A 24,675-nucleotide genomic window follows, 5' to 3' on the forward strand; every position below is an offset into this window, starting at 1 on the left:
GTGAGTGTGATTCCTCAGAACATCACAGCCTTGCACACACCCCGAGTAGGTTCTGGGCAGCCCGTGTGTGGATTTTCCCGTTCCTGACTTGCTGTGTCTCCCTCAGACTCCGTTCCAGTCGTCGGGGTTGGACACGAGCAGGACGACCCGGCACCACGGGCTGGTGGACAGAGTGTACCGGGACAGGAACCGCCTGGGCTCCCCCCACCGCCGGCCCCTCTCCGTGGATAAACATGGAAGACAGATATCCTTTGGGGCAGGACTCCCAACAACAACGTCACTGCTTCCAGTCCCACAGTTCCCTCCTTCCCCTCCTCACCGGGGCGAGTCATTCCCGTCCCTGTTGGTGTCACCTCTTTTCCTGAGCTGTGGCCTGGGCTAGAAGTACCTAAAGGGAGCGTTTCCCTTCCCCTGTTTCCTCAGCTCCGAGTGGGGATAATCCTGCACAGGGAGCTGAGGGGGATTGGGATCCTTTGCTGGGTTGGTGACAGCCAGCAAGGGCTTCCCTGGGGGCAAGTCCTGCCCAATTCTGCAGCCTGCTACGATGGGGTCACTGCCATCGTCTCCCTGGACTTGTGCCAAGCTTTTGGCAGTGTCCCACGTGATATCCTTGCCTCTAAACTGGAGAGTCATGGATGTGATGGATGGCCCTGTCAGTGGGTGAGGAATTCCCTGGATGGCCACGCTCCCAGAGCTGCAGTCGGTGGCTCGGTGGAGACCAGCAGTGGGTGTCTCCCTCGGGGTTTTGGAGTGTTCCACGTCTTTGTTGGTGACATGGGCAGTGGGATCGAGGGCACCCTCCACAAGTTCACCAGCTTTGTGGCCCCCAACATGAGAAGGACACAGATCATCTATTTCCAACCCAAACCATTCCCTGATTCTCTGAAAAGTCACGCCCGTCTCAGGGAAGCAGAATTTCCCTTTGGATCCGAGTAAATCCAGCCCGGGATAATTTTTGCAGTTGGTTGTGCATTTGATTGCAGGTTGATTCATCCCCTTGGCATTTGCCCAGCGATGTTTCTTCTTGCCACGTGGGAACACCAATTAGCTGATTATTCCTGACGGCCTCAAAATGTGCCACTGTCGGGTTGGGTTGATGGGGCTGGAGGGGATGTGGGAATGGGGCAGTGGGGGGTGGTGGCTGCCCAGGGAGCAGTTGGATCTGTAGGAAAGGAGGACCATTCTCTTGCTGCTCAAACATCACAACAATCCACGTAATCCTTTGGTTGGAGTGTCCTCTCGGGGCGTCTGCTCGCTTTTCTCCCTCGAGCTCGGTGCCTTCTGACGGGCTAATTGGAATTATTCTTAGGAAAAGATTTCCAGTGGGCCTCCTGCTTCAGTGAGGAAGTGCTGTTGTTCCCCTTAACTCGGGGATCACGTGGACAGCTGTCCCTATGGAACGGTGTACCTGTCCCCTCCGTCGGACACCAGCTGGAGAAGGTTGGTGGCACCTCGGGCGCGTGTTGGGGCTGTTCCCTGACCCTGCAGCACCTCCACGGGCACAGACACCTTCACCATTCCCCCCAGCACGAGCTGGGGGGCCTTTCTCAACCCAGAAATGGGGTTTTCCTTTGCTTATGGTCCTTGTGGATGACCCTCTTTGAAATGAAGGTGTGTCAGCTTTTCCAAGGTCAGCCTTGATATTCCAAGGCACAGCCCGGAGTTGTTGAGCTGTGACTTGTTGCCCTATGTTCTCAACTGAGGGCTGGTTCATCACCAGAGGTGTGATGCCCACGGACATTCCCATCTCCACAGTGTCCCTGCATCCCAAACCTCTCATTTTCCCTCCCTGCCAAACAGGGACAGTTGTTTTTCAAACTGTAACCAAAGTATTTATAAACAGCTTTCTGCTCATGCATGATCCTGCATGACCTTAACAAAGCTGAGGAAATTCTTTTCTGACGAGGGCAATCAAATTATCCTGTATCCCTCTCAATCCCTTTATTGAAACAATGGCTCTTCAGACTTCAAATTTGTCCTGCAAATTGATTGTTTCACGAGGAAATCGTCCCTGGGATGTGCCATATGTAGATTTTTGGGTTTTAATGCAGAGTGTTCAGGTTTTACTGAGCTGGTTGTGTTGATCTGAGAGATTTAAATTCTTTTATTTAGAGCAGCTGGCAATAAAAATATCGTGGGTTTTGCCTTTTTTTTTTTTTGTTTTCAGGACAAATTCCGATTCTGCCTTGCACCAGAGCACCATGACTCCAGCTCAGCAGGAATCCTTCTCTGGAGGGTCCCAGGACATGCAGCAGAAAAGAGGTAAACAGGGAAAAAGGGATACAGGTATTTCTGACATCCAGAGCATTCCCATGATCTCCCAGGGGGGGTTGGGAAACACAGGTCTGCTGCTGCTCCCTGGATCCATGACACTGGAATGGGAGTGAGGGATCATAATGATCTTTGTGGGTGCTGAAACCCAGAAAGAAATGACACAAAACGAAGCGAGAACATTTCCCTGAGCCCCCAGTGGTGTTATTCTGACCCTTCTCCCTGGGCTGGTGAGTGCTCCCAGTGCCACCAAAGGTTTGGAGTGACTTCCAGAGCAGCACAGGGATCCCAGCAGCTCACTCAGGGATTCAACACCGGGAGGGAGCGAGGCTTCCTCTCGGTTCTTAATTTACGGCCTGGAGATTCCCCAGGGAACGTCCCCTGGGAGGCAGCACTTCCCAGCAGCACTGAGGACATTCCCAGCTCCAGGCTGGAGCACCACACTTCTGGTGCCCTCTGCTGGGCCTTGAGCCTGCTCCAGCTCGGGAGACACGGCAGCACTTGAGCATCCCAAAGGTCTTTTCCAGCCTTAACAATTCCCTGGCTCTGTGGGAAGCTCTGGAATCTCCGTGGGGAAGTTTAATCCTTCAGCAAGGATGAACATGCAACACGAACTCGCCGTGCTGTGCCTCTCCCGTGTGCTCCTGGAGCTGGAAAACATGGAAAAATGGTCCTGTTCAACAGTATTCCCTAAATATGGGTTTGTGGCTGTCGGTGTGAAACGTTCCTGTGGATTCATCTCCCCCTCTGGGCTCCTTCTGCTGGTTCTTTGTCACCTTGTGACAAAGAAATGGCCTTGGACTGTGGAGAAGCAGCAGCTTTATAGTGTTTCTCTCTCCCAGGGGGGATGGATTGGATTGTTCCCCCCTGGAATTGTCCTCTTGGCTGCCCATGAGATGTCCCAGGTGGAAATCACTCGGGCAGGATGCAAAAACCAGGCCCCAAATACTCCCTTCCACTTAAATCCAAATGGAATCCATTTAGATCCATTTAGATCTTTAGCCTTAGCAGGCTAAATTGGAGACCAGAAGTCTTTTAAAGTATTATTTGAGTGGCTTTTTTTAAAGCTGATAATGTCTCACTGATTAATTAGTTAATTAAACACAATTTTAGTCTCTTCTGCTTCCTGGTATCTTTGTTTTTTATTAATGAGTGTGACTGTTTCAAACTCGCTGATAATTCCTCAGCATTTTTCAAATGGTTACATTTCCAGTCTGAAAATGTCTTCCTGAGAAGCTTCATGTTATTGGTTATTAATTCTGTGATTTTTTTTGTTGTCCTGTTTTAGTTTTGTTGCTGACTGTCCCTGGAATGGAGGAAGGCACCTCAGATGCAGACAAAACCCTCTCCAAGCAAGGCTGGGACACTAAAAAGGTGGGAATTGCACCCTTCAAAATGTAGAAATATTGTTTTCTAAACATATTGAGGCAAATGAATGCTTGAAATATTGTCACCACTTGAAGAGATTTGAGATTAAATGTTGTGTTTAGAAACAAATCATAAGCAATAGACCAGAAAGGCATTTTTAGGTATTTATGTGTGATTGATTTCATCAGGAGAAAATCTTGAAATTTAAGATTTGTTGGGACAATAAAGCAAAAAAAAGGTGATAAATATCTTCTAAGAGCTTCACACAGCTCTCGTGTAGAACAGCTCTCCTCTAGAAATGTATCAAATTAAACCTTTTGAACTGAAATATATCCTGAACATTCACTTCCAGCAGTATCTTTGCCTTTAAAACTCTCTTCCTTCTGTGCCTTTAAAAACTCTCTTCCTTCTCTTTTAGACTGGGTCATCCAGACCTAAATCATGTGAAGTTCCAGGAATCAAGTAAGTCCTGAGCAATTATTTTTTTTTTCTTTTTTTGAAGAGCACTGAGATCTTCCTAAGAAAAAATATTATATATTGAATAGTGTATATTGAATAGTGTATATTGAATATTTTATATTGAATAGTGTACATTGAATAGTGTATATTGAATAGTGTATATTGAATATTTTATATTGAATATTGTATATTGAATAATCTATATTGAATAATCTATATTGAATAATCTATATTGAATATTTTATATTGAATATTTTATATTGAATAATCTATATTGAATATTTTATATTCAATATTGTATATTGAATAGTGTATATTGAATATTTTATATTGAATATTTTATATTCAATATTGTATATTGCATAGTGTATATTGAATATTTTATATTGAATATTTTATATTGAATAGTGTATATAGAATATTGTATATTGAATATTTTATATTGAATATTGTATACTGAATGTCCTTTTGCCTTGGAGTTCCCTGGGAAGCCCTTCCCTGCTCCAGCCCTGCCCCGGATGTGGGACGAGACCCTTTGCGAGCCACCCCTTTGTGGCTGTTTGCCCTCCAACATCCAGCCTTACCTCTGGAATTTTCTCTGTAAAACCCCCCTTGGAGAGCTGGAATTTCAACTGAGACGTGTCTTTTGTTCCCCTCCCCTCTCTCCCTGCCCCAGCATCTTCCCCTCAGCCGACCAGGAGAACACTACAGCCCTGATTCCTGCCACGCACAACACGGGCGGGTCCCTGCCCGACCTGACCAACATCCACTTCCCCTCCCCGCTGCCCACGCCGCTGGACCCCGAGGAATCCACGTTCCCAGCCCTCAGCAGCTCCAACAGCACCGGGAATCTCGCTGCCAACCTGACTCACCTGGGCATCAGCACTGCCAGCCAGGGTGAGCTCATCGCTCCCCGGGGGACGTGGCACCTGCATTTTGGGGCTAAAACGGTGGAATTTTCATCCTAGGATATTCCTGTTTCTTCGGGGAGTTAATTGCACCTCACTGCTCATTGACTTTTCTTTAGAAACAGGTTTTATATATGTACAAAAAAAAACCAAAGTGAGAAAGCTGTGTTTAGTTATAGGACGTTTCTCTCACGTTCTTGGTACCCAAATTTTTGGGTTTATTTTGAGGTTTTGTTTTCTTTTTGTTTGTGTGGGTGTGGGTTTTTTTGTGGTGGTTTTTTTTCTTTGTTTTATTTTTGTTTGTTTTGTTAGGTTTGGGTTTTGTTTTGTTTTGGGGTTTTGTTCGAGTTTTTTGGGTTTTTTTTGGGGGGGGGAGTTTTATCTATCTATCTATCTATCTATCTATTTATTTATCTATCTATCTGTCTATCTATCTATTTATCTATCTATCTATCTATCTATCTGTCTATCTATCTATTTATTTATCTATCTATCTGTCTATCTATCTATTTATCTATCTATCTATCTATTTATTTATTTATTTATTTATTTATTTATTAATATCTAAACCAAGAGTTTAATATATTAATTTTAATATATACTACAAGAGTTCCTCTCTTGTATTTAATTGTACTGAACCCCAACAGCCCCTGTGTCATGGGAACACCCTCAGCAGCCCTTTCATTCCCCTCCCTTTAAAATGGCATTTTTTAAACGTTGAGGGTTCTCTTGGGGAGAGAGAACATTGTTTGCTTCCTCTGAAGCGAAATCTTCTCCTTTGGGCAGGCAGGAATAATGTGGAGCCTTTCCAAGGTGTGCTAATTTTTTGTGAGCTTGAACTGCTTTGAGTTCTGAAAACACCCTGAATATTCAGGGCTTCGGGAAATAACTCCAAGTGAACCTGAGCTGTGTTTGTTGGGGTTTTTTAGGACTTTGGCAAGATGGATAATTTGATTTTTAAAACCCCACAAACAAACATCATTTGCCTTCTTGGCAATGTAGAATATTCACAGTGGTGGTCATTTCAGGACTAGTTAACTTCATAGGCAGTTTATTGATTATTATTTTTGAAATCATTTCACTGGTTTATACTCCCAATAATTGTGAAGAGGGTTGAATTTTTTTATTGTCAGTGACAGTTGCAGTCTGTTGATTCCTAGAATAGAAATGAGGCATTGTATCCAAAAATACAAGTTGATTTCCTGTGCTGGGCAGGATTCCCTTTCCCACTTGACAATCCTCTCCTGTGTTGGGAAAAGGAAATTATTGTAATCAGGTTAATGACTGAGCAGGTAAGTTTGAGAATGAAGCAAGAAGGGGGTTTAACCATTTGAGGGCAGAGTGGCTCAGTGATTTCAGCATCCTTGGACAAGTTTTTTGGTCTCAAAAGTGGCTGTTTCAGGGATGGGCCGTCACTCCAGCAGAAATCAGGAATTAGACCAGAGTCACTAAATTTTTTGCTGTACCCACATTTAGCAAAGTAAATGGTGCAAAACCCAACTGGTAAGTCTGCAGTTGCTTTGAAAAGACATCACAAATTCAAGATATTCCTGCTCCTCTTTGGAGCCCATCCCACAGCTCGGGCACCGCCGTGCTCAGCGTTCCGTGCTTTTTCAACTGATTTGTCCAAACTTCCCTCGCTGCTCTTAAGCAGGAAACCTCAGTCAGGCCTTTTTGAACCCTGTGCCCTGCCCAGGCACATCCTGAGCAGCCCTGGCAGAAGGTGGGGCAGCAAACACTCGTGTGGTGTCCCCTCAGACCTGCCCCTTTGTGCCACCCCAAGGGGTTGGTTCGGCGCCGGTTCGCGGGCACGTTCCGGGAGGTGATGTTGGGGTTTGCAAACACAGCCTCACGCTTGGAGCCACTCTTGCCTGCTGGCTCCTTGGCAGCCCGGACTTCCTGGCTCCCTGGCATCCTGCCTGGAAGCCTGGAACCTTTGCCAAGTGCCTGGGAGCTCTCAGGCTCTCCGTGAATCCCTCCTTTCTGGCAGCTCCGGGAGGAGCAGCTCGCTCGCCCCACTGTCCTGGAATCACTTCCCAGGGTGACTCGGTTGCTCTGGGCTGAGGCAGAAAATAGAGGAGGTTTCTAAACTTCCAGATTTTTGTCTTGATTTGAACAAAATTGGGATATTTCAGTTGTTTGTCCCTACCCCCTGCTAGGTCGTGGCTCTCGGGAGCGTGATGGATATTTCCTGCGCTGTGCCATTCGAAATGGAGCTCTTCCTGCATAACCAGTTTTTCTTCTGCTTTTTCCATTAAAGAGGTGTTTGCTTTTATAATGTCTCGAGTGCCCTCTGATTAACGTGGCTCCATGATCTGTGGTGTCATTCCCAGAGCCTGAGCCTGTACAAACAGAGCAGAACCTGCTTTTCCCGGGCCCGGGGTGGGTGAGGACGATCCCTGCGGAGCCTGGAAGCGCCGAGGCCGCTCTGCCTCCTCCTCTTCCAAGTCATCTGTGCACGAACCTGTGCCTGGCTTCGGTCCAGGCTAAACCACAGGGATCTTCCTCTCATCCTGACGCTCTCGAGCCCGAGCAAATTAATCACAAATCACCCAACGAGCTCCGGGCCCATCGGCCTGGACGCGTCCAGCGCTTTGCGTGGAGCACACTCAGGCCATTTGTTGGTCACTCAGGCCATTTGTTGGTCACTCAGGCCGTTTGTTGTTCATCACTGAGGTGATTACCTGTGGTACAGTATCAGTAAAGTGTGGCTGTGTTCCTGTTCAAGCCAGTGTGCTCATTCCCAGCAGGAATGACGACGACGCCGGCCCCTTCCCAGCAGCACCGCCCGCCCACCGTGAGCCCCCTGTCCTTGGGCGCGGACTCCAGGCGACCACAGTCCCAGCAAATGTCCCCCACGCTCTCCCCTCTGTCACCCATCACTCAGGTAGGACCTCGTGGCAGGATTGGAGTTGGTTTCCTCCCAGATCCGTTGTTTTTACTCTGCACAGCCTCAAACTGACAGAGAGGGGGGTTAGGTGGGATAGCGGGAAAAAATTCCCGACTCTGAGGGTGGGGAGGCCCTGGCACAGGTTGGGCAGAGAAGCTGGGGCTGCTCCATCCCTGGAAGTGTTCAAGGCCAGGTTGGATGGGATTTGGAGCAACCTGGGCTAGTGGAAGGTGTCCCTGCCCACAGAACTCCATGATCTTTAACATCCCTTCCCGCCCAAACCATTCTGGGATTCTCTGAATTTCCTGTCTCTTGTTCTATAATTTCCTTCTTTAAAAGTGTTCCTTAATTCAGAGCCTCAAAAAGGGAGATTTTGCTTTCTCTTTTCTAGTACTGTGGTAAAACCCCCCTGTTGGGACAGGTATCAGTGACAGTGTTGTCCCAAAGTCAGCTGTGAAATTTGAAAGACATTTCCCCAGTTCATGAGAAAACCTCGATTAACTTTTTAAACCTGAGTGTGTCTCTGTGACTGCCCACAGTGATTTCTGAGCTCAAGATTCAACTGGGCTTTTAAAGTGTCTGTTTATTGTACAGACTGTTTATTGTAGTCTGTTTATTGGGGGTGATACCGAGTCTCTTTTGAATTGTAGACTTAGAGGATGGTTTGGGTTGGAAAAGACCTTAAAGCTCATCTAGTTTCACCCCCTGCCATGGGCAGGGACACCTCCCACTAGACCAGGTTTCTGAACTGTGAAAAGCAACGTTTTTAAAATGCAAAATGAGGTTGTTTTGGTTCTCTGAGTGTGAAGGGGAATCCCTCCAGCGTGGCTGATCCTCCTCCTCCTTTCCCAGGCCGTGGCTATGGATGCATTGTCCCTGGAGCAGCAGCTTCCCCCGTACCCCTTTTTCACCCAGACGAGTTCCCAGCAGCAGCAGCAGCCACCAGTGGCCAGTTCCCTGCCCCAGAACCCCCCGATCCTGCCGAGCTCGGGGCTGCAGAGGGGCCCTCAGCTCCCCCCTCTCTCCGTCACGGTACCTTCCACCATCCCACAGTCGCCTCCGGGGAGCCAGAGCCAGCCCTCCATGGGGATAGACATCAACTCGGTAAGTTTGGGAGCAGCTTTCCTTGGGAAGAGCTGGCAGGGAGCAGGGCAGGGGCAGGGAGCAGCCTGGACAGCTCAGATCATCCTGAGCCCGTGATGAGCATCGTTTCAGGCAGGGTTTGAACGACACATGGAGTGGAAATTCCTAGAGGAAAATTAGGGTTTGATGTGCTCTCAGAGTGGCCATTTGTCCCTTGCAATTCCAGGTTTGGATTAGAGCAGCTTAAATACATCAGCCTTTATTTTACACCTGGCTGGGCTGTTGCTGTGGGAGATTTTCAGGGTGTTCAAGGTACCCCCAACACACTGTGGGACAGGCTGGGGGAGCCCACAGAGCCTTGAGAAAAAAAACCTGCCAACAAGCATTTTCCAATCAAAAGAACGTTTAGGAAATGTTATTCCAGAAGTTATCAAGAACCAGATGTTTTCACAGAACCCTTTGATTTTAAGGAATTTTAGGGCACCCCTTATTACCTTCCAGAATGGGATTTGTGGCTGCCCTCAGTGCCCAGAAGACATGGAGTGTGTCTGGACATACATTTATGGGCAGATCCCTTTTCTTGCTCATTTTCCCGTGGGCTGTTGGGAAATGTTCTGTCTCAGCAGCTGAAAATCCCAAATGCAGAGCCAGGATCAGGGAGGGAGGGATGTCCCAGCTCCTCCTGCTCCTTCTGCCCCGTGTAGGATCCTGGTTGTCCCACCTGTGGTGTCCTGGCAGTGCTGCAGTGACAGGACTTGGCTGGAGAAGGAGATCATTGTTTATTGATCTGTCACTGGGTTGTGGGGTTTCCTTTGGGGGTGAAATTTTTGACAGTTTGTGCTGATAAATCCTTCTTGAGAGCAGCTGCTTCCCTTTCAGGACTGGAAGGGGAAGAGGGAAGGACAATCCAGCAGTGGAAAGGATTCCCACTCAAAATATGTCCCAGTGTTTTGGTTCTAATCCTCATGTAGTACCAGTACAGCCAGTTCTGATTTCATCCTTTGCTTTCTGTGTTGCTTTCCTCATCCTAAACCTCCTTATGACCTTAACTTTTAGGGTGCTGTGCTTATATCTTTTAAAGCAACCGAAATAATTCCCAAGTAAACAGATTTAAAGGCAGTTTAACCAAAAAGCTGAGCTGTCACAGCCCCACTGGCAACTTCTACCCAGCTTTTGTAAAGCAGAATTGAAATTCCTTTGTAGTTTGGGTGGCTGCTTGCAGTCTGCAAGTGGCAGTGCAGAACAGAAGGATATTTTCTAGAGATTTACAGAATTTGGTGTCAAAACCACTGGAAGTGCAGTGTCTTCCCACACTGCAAAGCAGCTGATTAAATTTACTGGATTGCAGGTTTTCCTCAGTCATCTTTAATTTGTGAGGAAGTAGAGTGAGGAGAGCTGGGCTACTGTTGATGTTAATTAGTACAGCATTATTTAAATGCCCTTAATGTTATTAATTTGTTCAAATCCAGGGGTTTTAATGATGGAGAAAAAGGTAAATCTTTGAAAACACGTCTCAGTGTAAAAGTCACTAATACAAAGCTGCAAAACACAGGGGGAATTCCCAGCCGGTGTCCTGGGGTGCAGTGGAGTTTGGGGGGATCCCACCTTGCAGGGGGACACCCCAGGTGTGTCAAACAGGTTTGTCACCTGCCCCCCAATCTTCAGAACACCCCCGGGCTCTTCAGCTCGGGGCAGAGCAGGATCCCAGAGCAGGGTGAGCTCACATGTGGGCATGGCAGTGGAACTGAAGAATAAATGACATTCTTTTTGAATTATTCCCAGCTTTTGAGACTTCTTTGCCCTAAATCCTTGGCTGACCTGATTTTTTTTATGTATTTTTTTTTAATTGAGCATAACTGAGCCCAGGGAGGAAATCTCCCCCAGTTGTGCTTGCCCACAGCTCCGACAGCCCCTGCCACGCTGTCCCCTGAGCTCTCTCCCTTTTTGGGGCGTTATCCACGGTAATCCTGCCTTCCTCCACAGCCCAGACTGCTGAAGAGGATGGTTCCTTCCCCGCTGGATTTGCCAGGAGTGTGTGATTTTTGCAGGCCTCCCTCAGTGCCACGCTGTTTAACTCTGTGTCCTTTGTAGGCCTCACTCCAGCAGTACCGCAGTAATGCTGGCTCCCCAGCCAACCAGTCTCCCACCTCTCCTGTCTCCAATCAAGGCTTCTCTCCTGGCAGCTCCCCTCAAGTAAGGGACTCTGTGCTTCCACAGGCCTTGCTTTGTGTGTGTTTTAGCCCAGTCTCTCCATCACTGCCCCGTGGTCGTCTCGCTGTGGCTCCGTGTGCTCCTCATGCATCTCCGACGCCTCATCCCGGCTGCACTTCCATTCAGGGCCAGAGGTTTTCAATAGCTGCTGAATTGCCTTTTTTTTTTTTATGGGACAAAGCTGCTGCTTGAAGGACTGGTTTGTGGGGTTTCTTTGGGGTGTTCCACAGACAGAACCTCCAGGGAGAAGCCTTTCAATTCCCAGGATCGCGGGGGGGAGCTGATGGGTAAGGTTGGGAGGGCAGAGGGGGACTCCAGTGCCTCCTGGGGCACTAAATGTCCCTGGTGTGGCCAAATCTGTTTGCAGCAGGACCTTCTTAATGTGGGAACACACCCTGTGAAGGAAAACACTGGAGAAAATGCTCCCCAAATAAGCAGCTGTACCTTGTGGCTGGCAAGGAATGGGTTACCACTCTCTCCCTTGCCTGCCAGCTGGTTTTCCTTCCTCTCTGTGTATCTGCTCACAGATCCACGTGTCCTGTATGGAAGTCACAGTTTGGGGATCCTCTGAAGGGGCATTTTTACCTGCCAGCAGCAAGAAGTTAAAAACAAGCAGGGTTTGGGGGTGCCCCAGTGTAAGAAAGTGCATTTTTCCATACTGGTGCTGCTGGAATAGCTGCCCTGCAGAATCCCACCTGCAGAAACAAGGTGCAGGGAGTTCTTCCAGAGCACCCCAGGAGTCTGAAAATACATTTTCTGTCCCATCATTTAACGTTGAAGGCTGTAAGGAGGATCCTTTCTGAGTCAGTGTTGCCCCTTCATGGTTCCAAAGCAGAAGCTCCCTCTCTCCTGAGCCAGGCTCAGGTCACTGGTAAGCTCAGACCTAGAGCTGAGTGTCAGGACTGACTGGATTTCCTCAAGCCTGGCTTAATTGCTTCTTAACCTCTCTCTTCTTCTGCTTCTGTGAGTTCTGCTGTGTCCTGTGTGTGGCTCCAAACCCCACATTTAACCCTCGGGGTGTCCTGAGGGGCAGAGCTGCTGCCACTGCTGCTGCAAACTCAGTTCTCACGTGGGCAGCACATCCAATTTGGATTTTTAGGTTGTTTTTCTTTCCCCCTTGACATCTCCATAACTCTGTCTTGGTTTAGTCCCCAGATTTGTTACCTCTGGTCAGTGCAAAGTGCAGCAAGTGGGACACACAGTGGGCTGTGATTTTTCCTGCTGGGGCTGTTTTATCCTATAAAATCTTCCTTAGGTTTTGCTCTTTTCAAGTGAGACACCACAACTCTGAGAGCAAGGAAGGGGATTTATTGATACTCTAGTACTGGCCTCTTAAATACCCACAGAATCCTTTCTTTTTCCTAAATTAAAACCAAGATGGCTTTGCTGTCTCCAGCAATGACTGGTGATGGTCAGAAATATTTAAATGTGGAGAGAAGCAATGGGGGGAAGAGAAACCAGTTTGGAGGGAAGATTGGGGTTGGTTGTGGCAGCTCCCAGGTGCCAGGATCCTTTAACCTGCCCAGAGGGAAGGCAGAACCCTTCCAAGCAGGAGAATATTCCCGTTGTGGAAGAGCTGGTCTTCCTTCCTGTGAGTGTCTCCTCACACATCCACGTGTCCTGTGTGGAAGTCACAGTTTGGGGATCCTCTGAAGGGGGATTTTTACCTGCCAGCAGCAGGAAATTAAACCCAAGCTGGGTTTGGGGGTGCCCCAGTGTAAGGGAACGAGTGTAAGGAGTGGGATGAAGTAGGTGCTGCTCTTTCTCCCAGGAATTTTGGGTTCCACCCTTCCGATGTTACGAGGGGAATCCTTTAAACCCCGAACCCCGGGTTTCCCTTCGGATCACACCCGGTTCATTCACCAGAGCTTCTCCTTCATCTTCCCACCTCTCCAAATCCTTTGCTCCCATGTTCCAGCCATGTGTGTGTGTGTGTGTGTGTGTCCAGCCAGGGATTGGAAAGCTCTGCCTGCAGCCCCAGCTCTGTGTTTGCACGGCTTCCCATCCCCACCGCCTCAGTTCCTCCTCCTCCTCCTCTGCCCTCCCCTCACCCCCAGCATCCTGCTCCTGCTCCCAAACCCGCCTGCTCTAGTGCCTCTGACCTGGAGAACGTGGTAGGTATTTTTGGAATGGCTCATTCCAGCCAGGGGGCTGGTTTTTCCTTGCAGTGCCCACGGCATTGACCCCGGGGGATCCCCTGCTGGCAGAACCCTCGGCCCAGCGTTCCCGCTGCTCGCCAGACCTTCTTCCCGGAGCTGTGGATAAGTTATTCCAAGGCTCTGAAGTGTTGAAGCAATGACATTTCCAGCAGGTTTCCCTTGGGAATTCCAGTGCTTGCAGCTGTAGGAACCGAGCACACTTCACACGAGGAGCAAATCCAGTGTTTTGTTAGGAGTTACTGACCCGGACTTGCACAAACACGCCCTTGCTCTCCTGTGGATTGTTTTTCACCTTCCCCAGAGTTTTTTAGGATGGGAACGGTGCTTAGTGAAACACAGAGGTTTTAGGGTTTGCCCTGCACTTCTGGAAAGCTCCTGGGAAATGAAAGGACAGGGGTTTAAAGGGAAAAAAATACCTCAATCCTCTTCGGAGCTCTCGGATAGCAACTGGATTTCTGGTGCTGCTTTTGCTTCACGTCGAGCCGGTGACATCCCAAAATTCAGACCTTAGAAGTGATTATAACCCAGAGGTTGGATTTGATGATCTCAGAGGCCTTTTCCAACCTCATTGATTCCGTGACCCCCCAGTGCTGGTGCTGTTCCTGCCACTCCATCGCCTGAGCGAGCTCTGGGTTCTGACTCCAGGTTTTTGAGGAGTAACAGATGGAGCAGGTTGGATAAGATGGAATTGGGAGAGTTGATCCAGGCGTGACAGGGCAGCAAATAAGGGCTCAGTGGGTTAAAACCCCCAAATTTTTCTTGAAATAAGTTGATTTAAGTAGTGCTTTGCTTTTTCTCTTATCAGCTCTAGCGTGGCTCTTGTGGTTGTTTGATCTCTTCTGGTGTTTGATCCCTTCTGGTGTTTGATCCCTTCTGGTGTTTGATCCCTTTGGATGTTTGATCCCTTCAGGTGTTTGTTCCCATCCTGCTCAGGTTTTTAAGGAGGAAATTTGTAGCCTTCTGCTTTTAACATGTACATAAAATAAACCAGCAGCTGAATTTCCACCTCACGACTGAGACAATCTCTCCACGCAAATTATCTTTAATAGACATTCTCCTTGCCAATAAATGGATTTTTTTTTTCCCAGCTGGAATATCAGAGTTTGTAAATTTTAAAGAAGTGATCTCTGACTTCTTTTCTATCTGGCATTTTTTGGGGGGGACAGTATTCCATAGTATTAAATCACTGTCCTCACATTCTCGGTCACCTTTCAAACAACTGATGGATTCTTGGACACTTTTAGAACAATTCATGAATTTTGGTCACCCTTAGAATAATTTATGAATTTTTGGTCACCTTTAGAAGAACTGATGAATTCTTAGACACTTTTAGAACAATTTATGAATTCTTGGACACTTTTAGAACAATTTATGAATTCTTGATCACCCTTAGAATCATTGATGAATTCTTGGTCACCTTTAATTGATGAATTCTTGGTCACCTTTAGAATAATTGATGAATTCTTGATCACCTTTAATTGATGAATTCTTGGTCACCTTTAGAACAATCAATGAATTCTTGGTCACCTTTAATTGATGAATTCTTGGTCACCTTTAAAACAATTTATGAATTTTGGTCACTTTTAGAACAATTTATGAATTTTGGTTACCTGTAGAACAACTGATAAATTCTTGGTCACCTTTAGAACAACTGATGAATTCTTGGACACTTTTAGAACAATTCATGAATTCTTGGTCACCCTAAAAACAATTGATGAATTTTGGTCACCTTTAGAACAGCTGATGAATTCTTGGACACTTTTAGAACACTTGATGAATTCTCAGTCACCCTTAAAATAATGTATGAATTCTTGGTCACCTTTAGAACAATTGATGAATCCTTGGTCACCTTTAATTGATGAATCCTTGGTCACCTTTAACTGATGAATTCTTGGTCACCTTTAGAACAATTGATAAGTGATGGAGAGTTATGCTAAACCCTTGTGGTGCCGGAGGGGACAGTGACTTTAGGAAGGCTGAGGAATTCCTCCTGGACTTCTTGCCCATCCCACACTTCCCTGGGCTTCCTCCTCACCTCTCCTGCTCCTGTAAAATGACTTTAAACCACGCCTCTTGTCCTTGCAGCCCCAGCCCAGCCCCACCTGGGCTCTCTTCGATGCCCCCAGTGTGACTTTTCTCCCCCCAAATCCCCCCAAACCCCGAAGCCCCCGAGTTAATTCTGTGCCTCCCCGTGTGTGTGTGTCCCTAACCCCCCGAGTCCTCCGTGTTGTCCGGGCTCGGGGAGGAGCTGCTGGGGTTCCCTGCCTGGGCCAGGGCGTTCCTGCCGCTCCCTGGATGTCCTGGAGCTCCCTTGGCGCCGGAGGAGCCGTGGGGGGGTTGCGCCATAAAGCCTCTTGTTTTGTTTTCAGCATTCTTCCATGCTGGGCAGTGTTTTTGGGGACTCCTATTATGAGCAGCAGATGACAGCTAGGCAGGCTAATGCCCTCTCCCACCAGGTGAGCAAATTCATCTCGGCCCCAGCGGCCTCTTCCACCTTCAAATTAAGATCAGTTAATTCCTGATTATTCTGTGTCGCAGCACGTTCTGTCCACGTGGAGTTTTCCTTCTGTTCTTTTTAGTTTCTGGCACTCAACAGTTTCTTTTTTTGTTTGTTTGGTTCCCCCCCCCTTTTCCTCCCCCTCGCCCCTCGTAGCTGCAGGTGTTTGTAAAGTTGTTCCTCCAGCCTTTGCATTGAAGAGGAATAAAAATCAATTAAAGCAATTAAAATGGCGAAGATTTAAAAATAAAACCGATAAAAGTCGGCTTTTCGAAGGAAAAATAATGGTAGGAAATTTAAAAAAAAAAAAAATCCATGTTAAAAAAGAAAAAGTGAAAGGAAATTTTGAAACTATGAGAATTTTTAGAAAGGAAAAATAATGAAATTTAAAAAAAAAATCCATTTTAAAAAAAGGAAAAGAGTGAAAAGAAATTTTGAAACTATGAGAATTTTTAGAAAGGAAAAATAATGAAATTTTTTTTTAAAAAATCTGTCTTAAGAAAAAGAGTGAAAAGGAATTTTGAAAATGATGAAAAGTTTTAAAAAGGAAAAATAAAGGACATTTTAAAAAAAATCCATTTTAAAAAAGAAAAAGTGAAAAGAAAAAAGGAAAAATAATGAAATTTTTATTAAAAAATCTGTCTTAAGATAAAGAGTGAAAAGAAATTTTGAAAATAATGACAAGGTTTGAAAAGGGGAAATAATGAAAGGAAATTTTTTTTCAGAAAAAATCCATTTTAAAAAAGAAAAAGAGTGAAAAGAAATTTTGAAACGATGAAAATTTTTAAAAAGGAAAAATAATGAAATCTGAAAGAGGAAAAAAAAACAAAGTAAATTTGAAAATAGCGAAAATAAATTTGAAAAGGGCCAAAAAAAATTAAATTTTTTAAGTAGTGAAAATAATTTTTGAATAATTTTGAATCCTGAAAATTTAGAGAACATAATGCAAATATAAACATAATGAAAATATAAAAACATAATGCAAAATTAAAATAATGGAAAGCCCTGTTTGAAACTGCCCATCTCTGGCCACAGCTGCAGTTGGGAAAGGCTTCACTTGGAGGTGGGAACAAAACTGACTCCTGAATTTGCAAATAACCCACTCCTGGGGCCCAAAAATTGCTCTTGGTTTGGCCAAGCAGAGCATGGGTTGAGTAAATTCTGGAATAACGAACCTGGGCTGTGTTCCCAGAGGGAATGCTGGTGGGCAGAGCCCTCAGGCAGAGCGTGGATTCCACTTATTTCCCATCGAAAACTCCCTTTTGTTTCGTTCTTCCAACATCCCCCGCCCCAGTTTATTTTCCCATCCCTCATCCCCCCCCTCCTCCGAATTGGGCAGGAAACATTCCGGAAAGCTCCGTGCAAACAGCCCCTCTTTTGAGCAAGGGAAGCTAAAGATGAATTTGTTTGCCTGTCTCTCTCTCTCTCTCTCTCTCTCTCTCACGTCACGTCCCGTCCTCGAGCCTTGTCGAGTCGTTTGGCCGCAATTCCCGAGGGCCGGGAGTGACAATTCCCTTTGTGCCCTTGGTGTGCAGCTGGAGCAGTTCAACATGATCGAGAACGCCATCAGCTCCAACAGCCTCTACAGCCCCTGCTCCACCCTCAACTACTCCCAGGCTGCCATGATGGGACTGACGGGCAGCCACGGCAGCCTCCAGGACTCGCAGCAGCTCAACTACTCCAGCCACGGGAACATCCCCAACATCATCCTGACAGGTACAACTCGGCCGGGAATGTCGTCCTGCCGGAGCTGGGGAGAAGGGAGGGGATGGTCCCGCTCTGCTCCGGGCTGGAGCGGCCTCACCTCGAGTCCTGAGGGCTCTTTGGACTCCACGAGGATCTCAAGCTGCTGGAGGATTCCAGAGGAGGGACAGGGAGCTGGGAAGGGGCTGAGGAGCAGCTGAGGGCACTGGGTTTGTTCAGCTGGAGCTGAGGGGAGACTCCTCGGGGGCTGCGGCTTCTCCCGAGGGGCAGCTCCGAGCTCTGCTCTCTGTGAGCAGGGGCAGGACCCAGGGAAGGGCTGGAGCTGTGCCAGGGGGGTTGGGATGGATCTCAGGGAAAGGTTCTTCCCCCAGAGGGTGCTGGGGCACTGCCCAGGCTCCCCAGGGCAGTGGGCACGGCCCCAAGGCTGCCAGAGCTCCAGGAGGGTTTGGACAACACTCTGAGGGACAGGGTGGGATTGTTGGGGTGTCTGAGCAGGACCAGGAGCTGGACTGGATGGTCCTTGAGGGTCCCTTCCAGCTCAGGATATTCCATGATTCCATGATCCAGGTTTCCTTCAGCGCAGAGATCACCTGTCCCATGGGCAGAGTGAAGAGGGAACACGGGACAGGCTCAGGTCAGAGTGTCACATATGGTGGCGAATCTGGTCACAGTTGGATTTTGGAAACAATCCCTGCACAGGGACACAGGGACAACTGTTGGCTCAGTCTGTGCTGCAGCCAGGCATTGCTGTTTGGAACCATGGAAATTGAGGTCGTTCCTCCTAAACTCGAGGGAGAGGAAGGAGACACCAGACATGCAGGCAGGAATTTTGCTTTGTGTTTGGTCGTTCTGATGGTTTGGGGAAGCTGTGAGGAACCTGTAATTCATCCAGTTGGGAAGGAGGGTGGATGTCCCTCATGTGAGGAGGATGGTTCTGGTGTGATGAGATTGTCCCTCGTGGGATGGGGATGCTCCTTGTGGGATGAGGATGGTCCTGGTGTGATGAGGATGTCCCTCCTGTTGTGAGGATGTCCCTCATGTCGTGAGGATGTCCCTCATGTGAGGAGGATGGTCCTCATGTGATGAGATTGTCCCTCATGGGATGAGGATGCTCCTCATGTGAGGAGGATGTCCTTGGTGTGATGAGGATGTCCCTCCTTTCATGAGGATGTCCCTCCTGTCATGAGGATGTCCCTGGTGTGATGAGTGTGTTCTCCATCTGAGCTTCAGCCTTAGCTCAGTCAATAACTCCAGGGCTTTGGAGCTGTTTGATGGCTTGCTTGCCTGGTGGGTGTGTGTTTGGGAAGCCCTGGTGACATGTCTCCGTTCTCCTCCCCGCAGTGACAGGAGAATCTCCCCCCAGCCTATCAAAAGAACTGACCAGCTCTCTGGCGGGAGTGGGGGACGTCAGCTTCGACACGGATTCCCAGTTCCCCCTGGATGAACTCAAAATTGACCCCTTGACCTTGGATGGACTGCACATGCTCAACGACCCCGACATGGTCCTCACCGACCCCGCCACAGAGGACACGTTCCGGATGGACCGGCTGTGAGGGGACCGGGGCCGGCGGGGCCGCCGTGGCCGAGCAGGAGCCGCCGTGGCCGAGCAGGAGCCGCCGTGGCCGAGCAGGAGCCGCCGTGGCCGAGCAGGAGCCACCGTGGCCGAGCAGGAGCCGCCGTGGCCGAGCAGGAGCCGCGGCCGCCCCGCGCGTCCCTCCCGTCCCACCAGCCGCGCTTGTCGTCCCGAGCTTGCCGCGCTGCAGCCCCCCCGCCCCGCCCGGCGTCCCCCCGCGCTGCCGGTCACCAGTAAGGAGTTTCCATCAGCCTTCCCCTCCCTTTTCCCTCCTTCCCTCCCCCCCCCTAAAAAAGCTCCAGCGTGACGTTGTCGGTGTCTCCTTTGCACTAAGGGAAGGGGCTGAGGAAGGTCGAGAGGTTTCTGGCGCCAACACCCCGAGTTTTTTGGCTGCTGGTTGAGGCGGGGAGGGGACACCCCATCTGTGCCCCCCCATCTGTGCCCCCTCCCCTGGCCCCTCCAGCAGCACTCCTGGTGTTGTGACTCTGCTTTGTGACACCTCCTTCGTAGGCTGAAAGGCTCCTTCCTTCCCCCCCGTGCCGTGTTTGTCCCCAGGTGTGTCCCCACCCTGGTGTCCCCTTCCCTCCTCAAAGCAGAGCAGCCAAAACCCCCCAAAAAATCCACCATAAACACTATTTTCCCAGCTTTTGTTTTTTTTTTTTTTGTTTGTTTGTTTGTTTGTTTTTTGGTTTTTTTGTTTTTTGTTTTTAAATATATATGTAATATATATATATTTCTATATATGTCTACATATATAGAGAGCATTTCTGAGCACACAAAAAAGTACTATAATTCATTACTTGATTAGCACGGAGGAAGGATCAGAGCATTTTAAAGCAGCTAAAAAAAAAAAAATATAGAGGAGACTAACCTGCATAATTCTAATTTTACTCTGTGAGAGAGATTCCTGGGCAACAGGAAGGGCATTCCCATAGCAATGCCAGGCTTGTTAGAATCATGATGACTTATTTTTTATTTTTTATTCATTAGTTATTCTGTTACTTATTTATAATTCTTTTTTTTTGTCGTCGTTGTTCTTTTTTTTATTATTATTATTTAAGTATTTGGATATTAGAAAAGTAGCTAAACTACATACAGCCAATTGAAGCACTCTACATACTACTTGTACAGTACATCTTTTTGTGGTTTTATTCCAGAAAATATATTATATATATAGGTATTTTTAAAACTAACTGGAATTTTAAACAGGTGTCGAGCAGAAATAAGGAAGCTTAAGGCAAGTTTAGATGTTTTCCTTTGAAAAACAGGCAAAAAATAGGGTGGCAGGAACTTAGATATTCCTTCTTTCACCCCGGGGGAAAAAATCTCTTGCTCCACAGTGACCAGGATTGAATCCTCCAAAAGGCTGAGATTCCATTCAATTCAGTGGATAATTGACTATTTCTGGTGGTCCTTGGGAATATTCTGTGCTGCAGCATTAAAAAATCCCACCCAAACCCCCCCTGTGACAGGGAATTGGTGGTTTTGCTCCACTCTCGTGGCTGGATTGATGGGGATTCCCAGATTTCTGCTCTTGGGTCTCATAAAAAATTAATGTCAGGATTTCCTGGGGACTGCTGGGCCCTGGTGGGGCACGGAGGGACTGTCCTCGTTCCCCTGGATCTGCCCAGGGCCAGGATCTCCCAGCACCTCTTCAGGGGTCAGGAATTCACGGGGAATTAACATTGTTTTGAGGCTCATCAGCAAATTAAACCCACAACCCCCCCGAGGGTGGAGAGGGAAGCACTTCCAGGCAGGAGGGGCCGAGCAGCCACGTGGATTTTGTCACCTGTCCCCCCAGCAAAGCCCCACCTCCATTCCCAGTTCAGCCCAGTTGGAGTTGGTTGATCCCCAGCTGCTCTTCCCGCTCCTTCCGCATCACCCGGATTTGCCTTTTTGCCTAAAAACCCCCTCCCTTTCTCAGCCCTTTCAGGCAAAACCCAACAACCCTCAAGCAAAAAAAAAACCAAACCCAACCCCTCAAGCAAAAAAACCCCAACCCCTCAAGCAAAAAAAAACCCCTCAGCACTTCCCCCCATCCCAGGAAGGTTTTCCGTGTTTCCAGCGAGGGAGGAGCCGGGCTGCTCGTGAGGAGTCACCCCTCCATTAACGAGTTACCCTGCAATTAAGGAGTTACTCTGCTCCTAATGAGTTATACTAGGTTTCTGTGTGCTTCCAGAAATCCGTGGGCTGCCATCCCGAGATTCCCGCCGACCCTGCGGAGCGGGATCGCGGTGGGAGATCTCTCTGATCCCGGTGTGTTCGCTCACGTTTTGTGCCATTTGTTGACCATTTGCACTAAAAATGTGTTTTGTTTTTTTTTTTTTCTCCTTTGATCTCTTGGCTTTCCTGTGTCTTTTTTTGTTTTTTTCCCTCCCTCCCCACACACTCCAGAGGTTTTTTTCCCTCAAATCTCCCGAAAGCGTTTTGGGTTTTTTGGGGGGGCAGGATTTAAGCCCGGTCAGTCGACTCTTGCTGGCTGCTCCTTTCAGATGGCTAATGCTTTTCCAATTTAAGGAGGAGATAAAAGGCAGCTCATCCTGGAAAAAAAACCCCACAAAAACCAGGAGGAGGGATTTGGGCACAAAGGTGACTGGGAGCCCTTTGCTGAAGGTGCTGGAAACGCTTCCCGCCGCTCCCGTAGCTCCGGGGGGGATCTGTGTCGCTCTCCCGTTGGAATGGCTCTCGTGCATGTGGAAACCCTTGTCTGTGATCTATTTTTTTAAAGCCAGAGTCACTTCAGAGTGTGAAGCACCCGAGCAGGAGCTGAGATTCCTCCCGGGGGGAGCCGTGGATCCCACGCTCCGTCCCGGTTTTTTAACTCCCGTGTGTACATAAGAGCTCTTTTTGTTCCTTGGACTTGGAAGCAGATGTTGCAAACGGCCTTAATTTCGGACTGACACATCTTGGATGCAGCTGTGGGAATTAGGGACCATCCAGCTGAGAGAAATCCAGGTTTTACTCCCTTTGTGTGGGCCTTTGGGAGGGGGAAGGAGCAGGTGAGGTCGTTGTGGGAACGCTGGGACCGGCTGTGTTGGATCCCCTGTGGATCCCCAGGTTCGGGCAGGTAAAAGCTGCTTTTCATCCCAACTCTTTGAGATCCAGGGAAGGAATTCCAGCAGCTCCTGCCTTTCCCTTCCCCAAGGGGAACCTTCCCCCCTGAGGTTTCCTGACACACATCGCGTAGGAGCTGCCCCAGAGGGGATTTTCCCCCCCTTCTCCCCTTAAAATTCTGTTTTCTGTGGCATCAGGCTGATCTGGAGCAACCCCAAATCTGGTGGGGTTGTCAGATGGAAACGTGGAGCGGATGCCAAGTGTTTCCAGAACAAATAATGGGATTTTTATTTCCAGTTTAGCAGTCCTGTTCTCATTTTAAACGGGGGGTGTGGGAGGGTCCCTTCCCACCGGGCACTGGTGGGAGCAGGAGGAGCAGCAGAAAGGGAAGAAAACCATCACTTAGCAAAAAAAAAAAAACAAACCCAACCCAATATCAAGAAGAAAATAGTGTTATTGATATTATTGATACGTTTTTGAGTTCAATGCTGTTGAAACTGTCTGGTGTCTCAAAGGGTGACTGTCCAAACATCCCTGCTGAGTGAACCCCACCCTCCCTACATGTGTTTTTATATCTCTCTCTATATATATATAAATTAATTAAAAAATTCCCAAGCTAGACTGTTGCATTTGCCAATACAATGGGGAATAACAGGAATAAACCTTGGGCTTATCAAAAACTGTGATTTTTTTTTAAAATTATTTTTTTTTTTTTTTTTTTTTTTTTTTTTTTTTTTTTTTTGGTTTTGTTGTTTTTTGTTTTTTTTTTGCAGAAGCAAAACCCAGCCCTCGTGCTGGTTGGGTGGGGTTGGGGGGGAGGCCCTTTTTCCCTGTACATAGTTTTCCCCTCCGTGCTCCCTCTTCCCGCTGGCTCCCGCATGTGTGATCCGGGCCCGGCTCCCCCACGGCTTCTGCATGGCAGGGAGCTCTTGCCAGCCCTCCTTCCCCCCTCCCAGTGCCACCCCTGCCCTGCACACACAGCCTCGGGCTGGCCTTTGGTCCCCAGTTTTTATTTTGGGTTCAAAGAGGGGGGGGAAAGGTTTCCAGAAAGAGGCTGCCGAGAAATCGTTCATTCTTTGTGTGGTTTTTTTGATTGAAATTTAGTGGCTTCAATTAACTGATTTTTAAGGAGCCCAGAAAGCTCATGGGTGAACCTTGAGCTCAGAGGAGGTTGGATTTGATGATCCTGCAGGTCTTTTCCAACCTGGATTTGGTGATTCTTTCCCAACCTTGACTCGGTGATTCTTTCCCACCCTTGATTCAATGATTCTTTCCCACCCTTGATTCAATGATTCTTTTCCAACCTTGATTCAATGATTCTTTTCCAACCTTGATTCAGTGATTCTTCTCCAACCTGGATTTGATGATTCTTTTCCAGCCTGAATTTGGTGATTATTTCCCAACCTTGACTAGGTGATTCTTTCCCAACCTTGATTTGGTGATTCTTTTCCAACCTGAATTTGGTGATTCTTTCCCAACCTTGATTCAGTGATTCTTTCCCAACCTGGATTTGGTGATTCTTTTCCAACTCAGTACCTTTTTTCCCAACCCTGATTCGGTGACTCCAAGACCAAGAGCTGCCCCAATTTCCCTAAAGCAGCACCCGATAACACCCAAAATCCCTGACATTTCCCTCAAAAAACTCGGATTTCCGTAGAACCAACAATTCAGGCTTGAGCTCTGCCCCTTAAGGAAAGACCCTGGACACGAAGGAAGCGGAAAGGCCCCTCCTCACCCCCTAGGCCCCGACCCACTCTGTGCTTTTTTTTGGGGAGAAAAAGCCTAAAAACCAGCGCGTTTATTCCTCGGAGCAGCGGCCCCCCCCCGTCACTGTGATGGCAATGTGAGAGCGCAGGTAGCCTTTGTTACGTGTGTCTGTTCTTTTTAAAAAAAGCAACAAAAAAACACCCCAAAAAAACCCCCACAACCCCTTCCCTTTAGAATGGACTTTGTAGTGTTCCTGTTCTTTGTATTTTGAGTTGCATCTTATTTATAAATAACGGCGCAGTGTAGGCATGGATTTGCATGTCGGGTTTTTTCTACGCGGGGGCAACCACGACGTTCTGACTGTGTATTATACTAGAAACCATTTTTACCTTTTTAAACAGAAGGAGAAAAGACAACAAAAAAAAAAAACAACCAAACAAAACACCCAAACCCAAGAAAAAAACCAAACAACAAAAAAAATACCCAACCCAACGAAGCTTTGTGTGGAATTTCTATACTGCAAAGCCCAACACTACATGGACGTCCTTCCTCTCTCTCTCTCTCTCTCTCTCTCTCACTCTCACTCTCTCTCTCTCCTCGTTTGTGTTATTTATTTCCCCAGGCGGGTTCGGGGCGGGCGGGGGGGCGTGGTGTGCGTTGCCTTATGTGGGCTTGACCAATTTTATCAAAATAAAGGCCTGAAGGGGTTCAAAATCCGTCGGCTGTTTCCTTCGGCGGGCGGCGGAGGGCACTCGGATAAACCCGGTGGGAAGGGGAGAGAATTCCGTGGT

General features: G+C 47.8%; 1 protein-coding gene across 8 annotated transcripts in view; it reads left to right on the forward strand.

Annotated features, from left to right (window-relative positions):
- CRTC1 (CREB regulated transcription coactivator 1) overlaps nucleotides 1-19,430 on the forward strand; it is a 41,431-nt gene extending 22,001 nt beyond the window's left edge. For 2 of the 8 annotated variants that reach the window (XM_027723367.2, XM_027723382.2), the window contains 12 exons: nucleotides 107-244; nucleotides 1,379-1,440; nucleotides 2,168-2,262; nucleotides 3,560-3,645; nucleotides 4,058-4,101; nucleotides 4,775-4,995; nucleotides 7,757-7,893; nucleotides 8,749-9,000; nucleotides 11,071-11,172; nucleotides 15,719-15,805; nucleotides 17,382-17,562; nucleotides 18,892-19,430. In XM_027723367.2, the coding sequence (XP_027579168.1) occupies nucleotides 107-244; nucleotides 1,379-1,440; nucleotides 2,168-2,262; nucleotides 3,560-3,645; nucleotides 4,058-4,101; nucleotides 4,775-4,995; nucleotides 7,757-7,893; nucleotides 8,749-9,000; nucleotides 11,071-11,172; nucleotides 15,719-15,805; nucleotides 17,382-17,562; nucleotides 18,892-19,103 (1,617 nt within the window). In that variant the 3' untranslated portion in view covers nucleotides 19,104-19,430. Of the gene's footprint in view, nucleotides 1-106; nucleotides 245-1,378; nucleotides 1,441-2,167; nucleotides 2,263-3,559; nucleotides 3,646-4,057; nucleotides 4,102-4,774; nucleotides 4,996-7,753; nucleotides 7,894-8,748; nucleotides 9,001-11,070; nucleotides 11,173-15,718; nucleotides 15,806-17,381; nucleotides 17,563-18,891 lie in introns of all 8 variants that reach the window. The other 6 variants (XM_027723374.2, XM_039388567.1, XM_039388568.1 and 3 more) reach the window with 6 other exon arrangements.
- Nucleotides 19,431-24,675: the final 5,245 nt, after the last annotated feature.

Source organism: Pipra filicauda, unplaced genomic scaffold, assembly GCF_003945595.2.
Source record: "Pipra filicauda isolate LSUMZ 115617 unplaced genomic scaffold, ASM394559v2 scaffold667_size348046_pilon, whole genome shotgun sequence".
Classification (NCBI taxonomy): Eukaryota; Metazoa; Chordata; class Aves; order Passeriformes; family Pipridae; genus Pipra; species Pipra filicauda.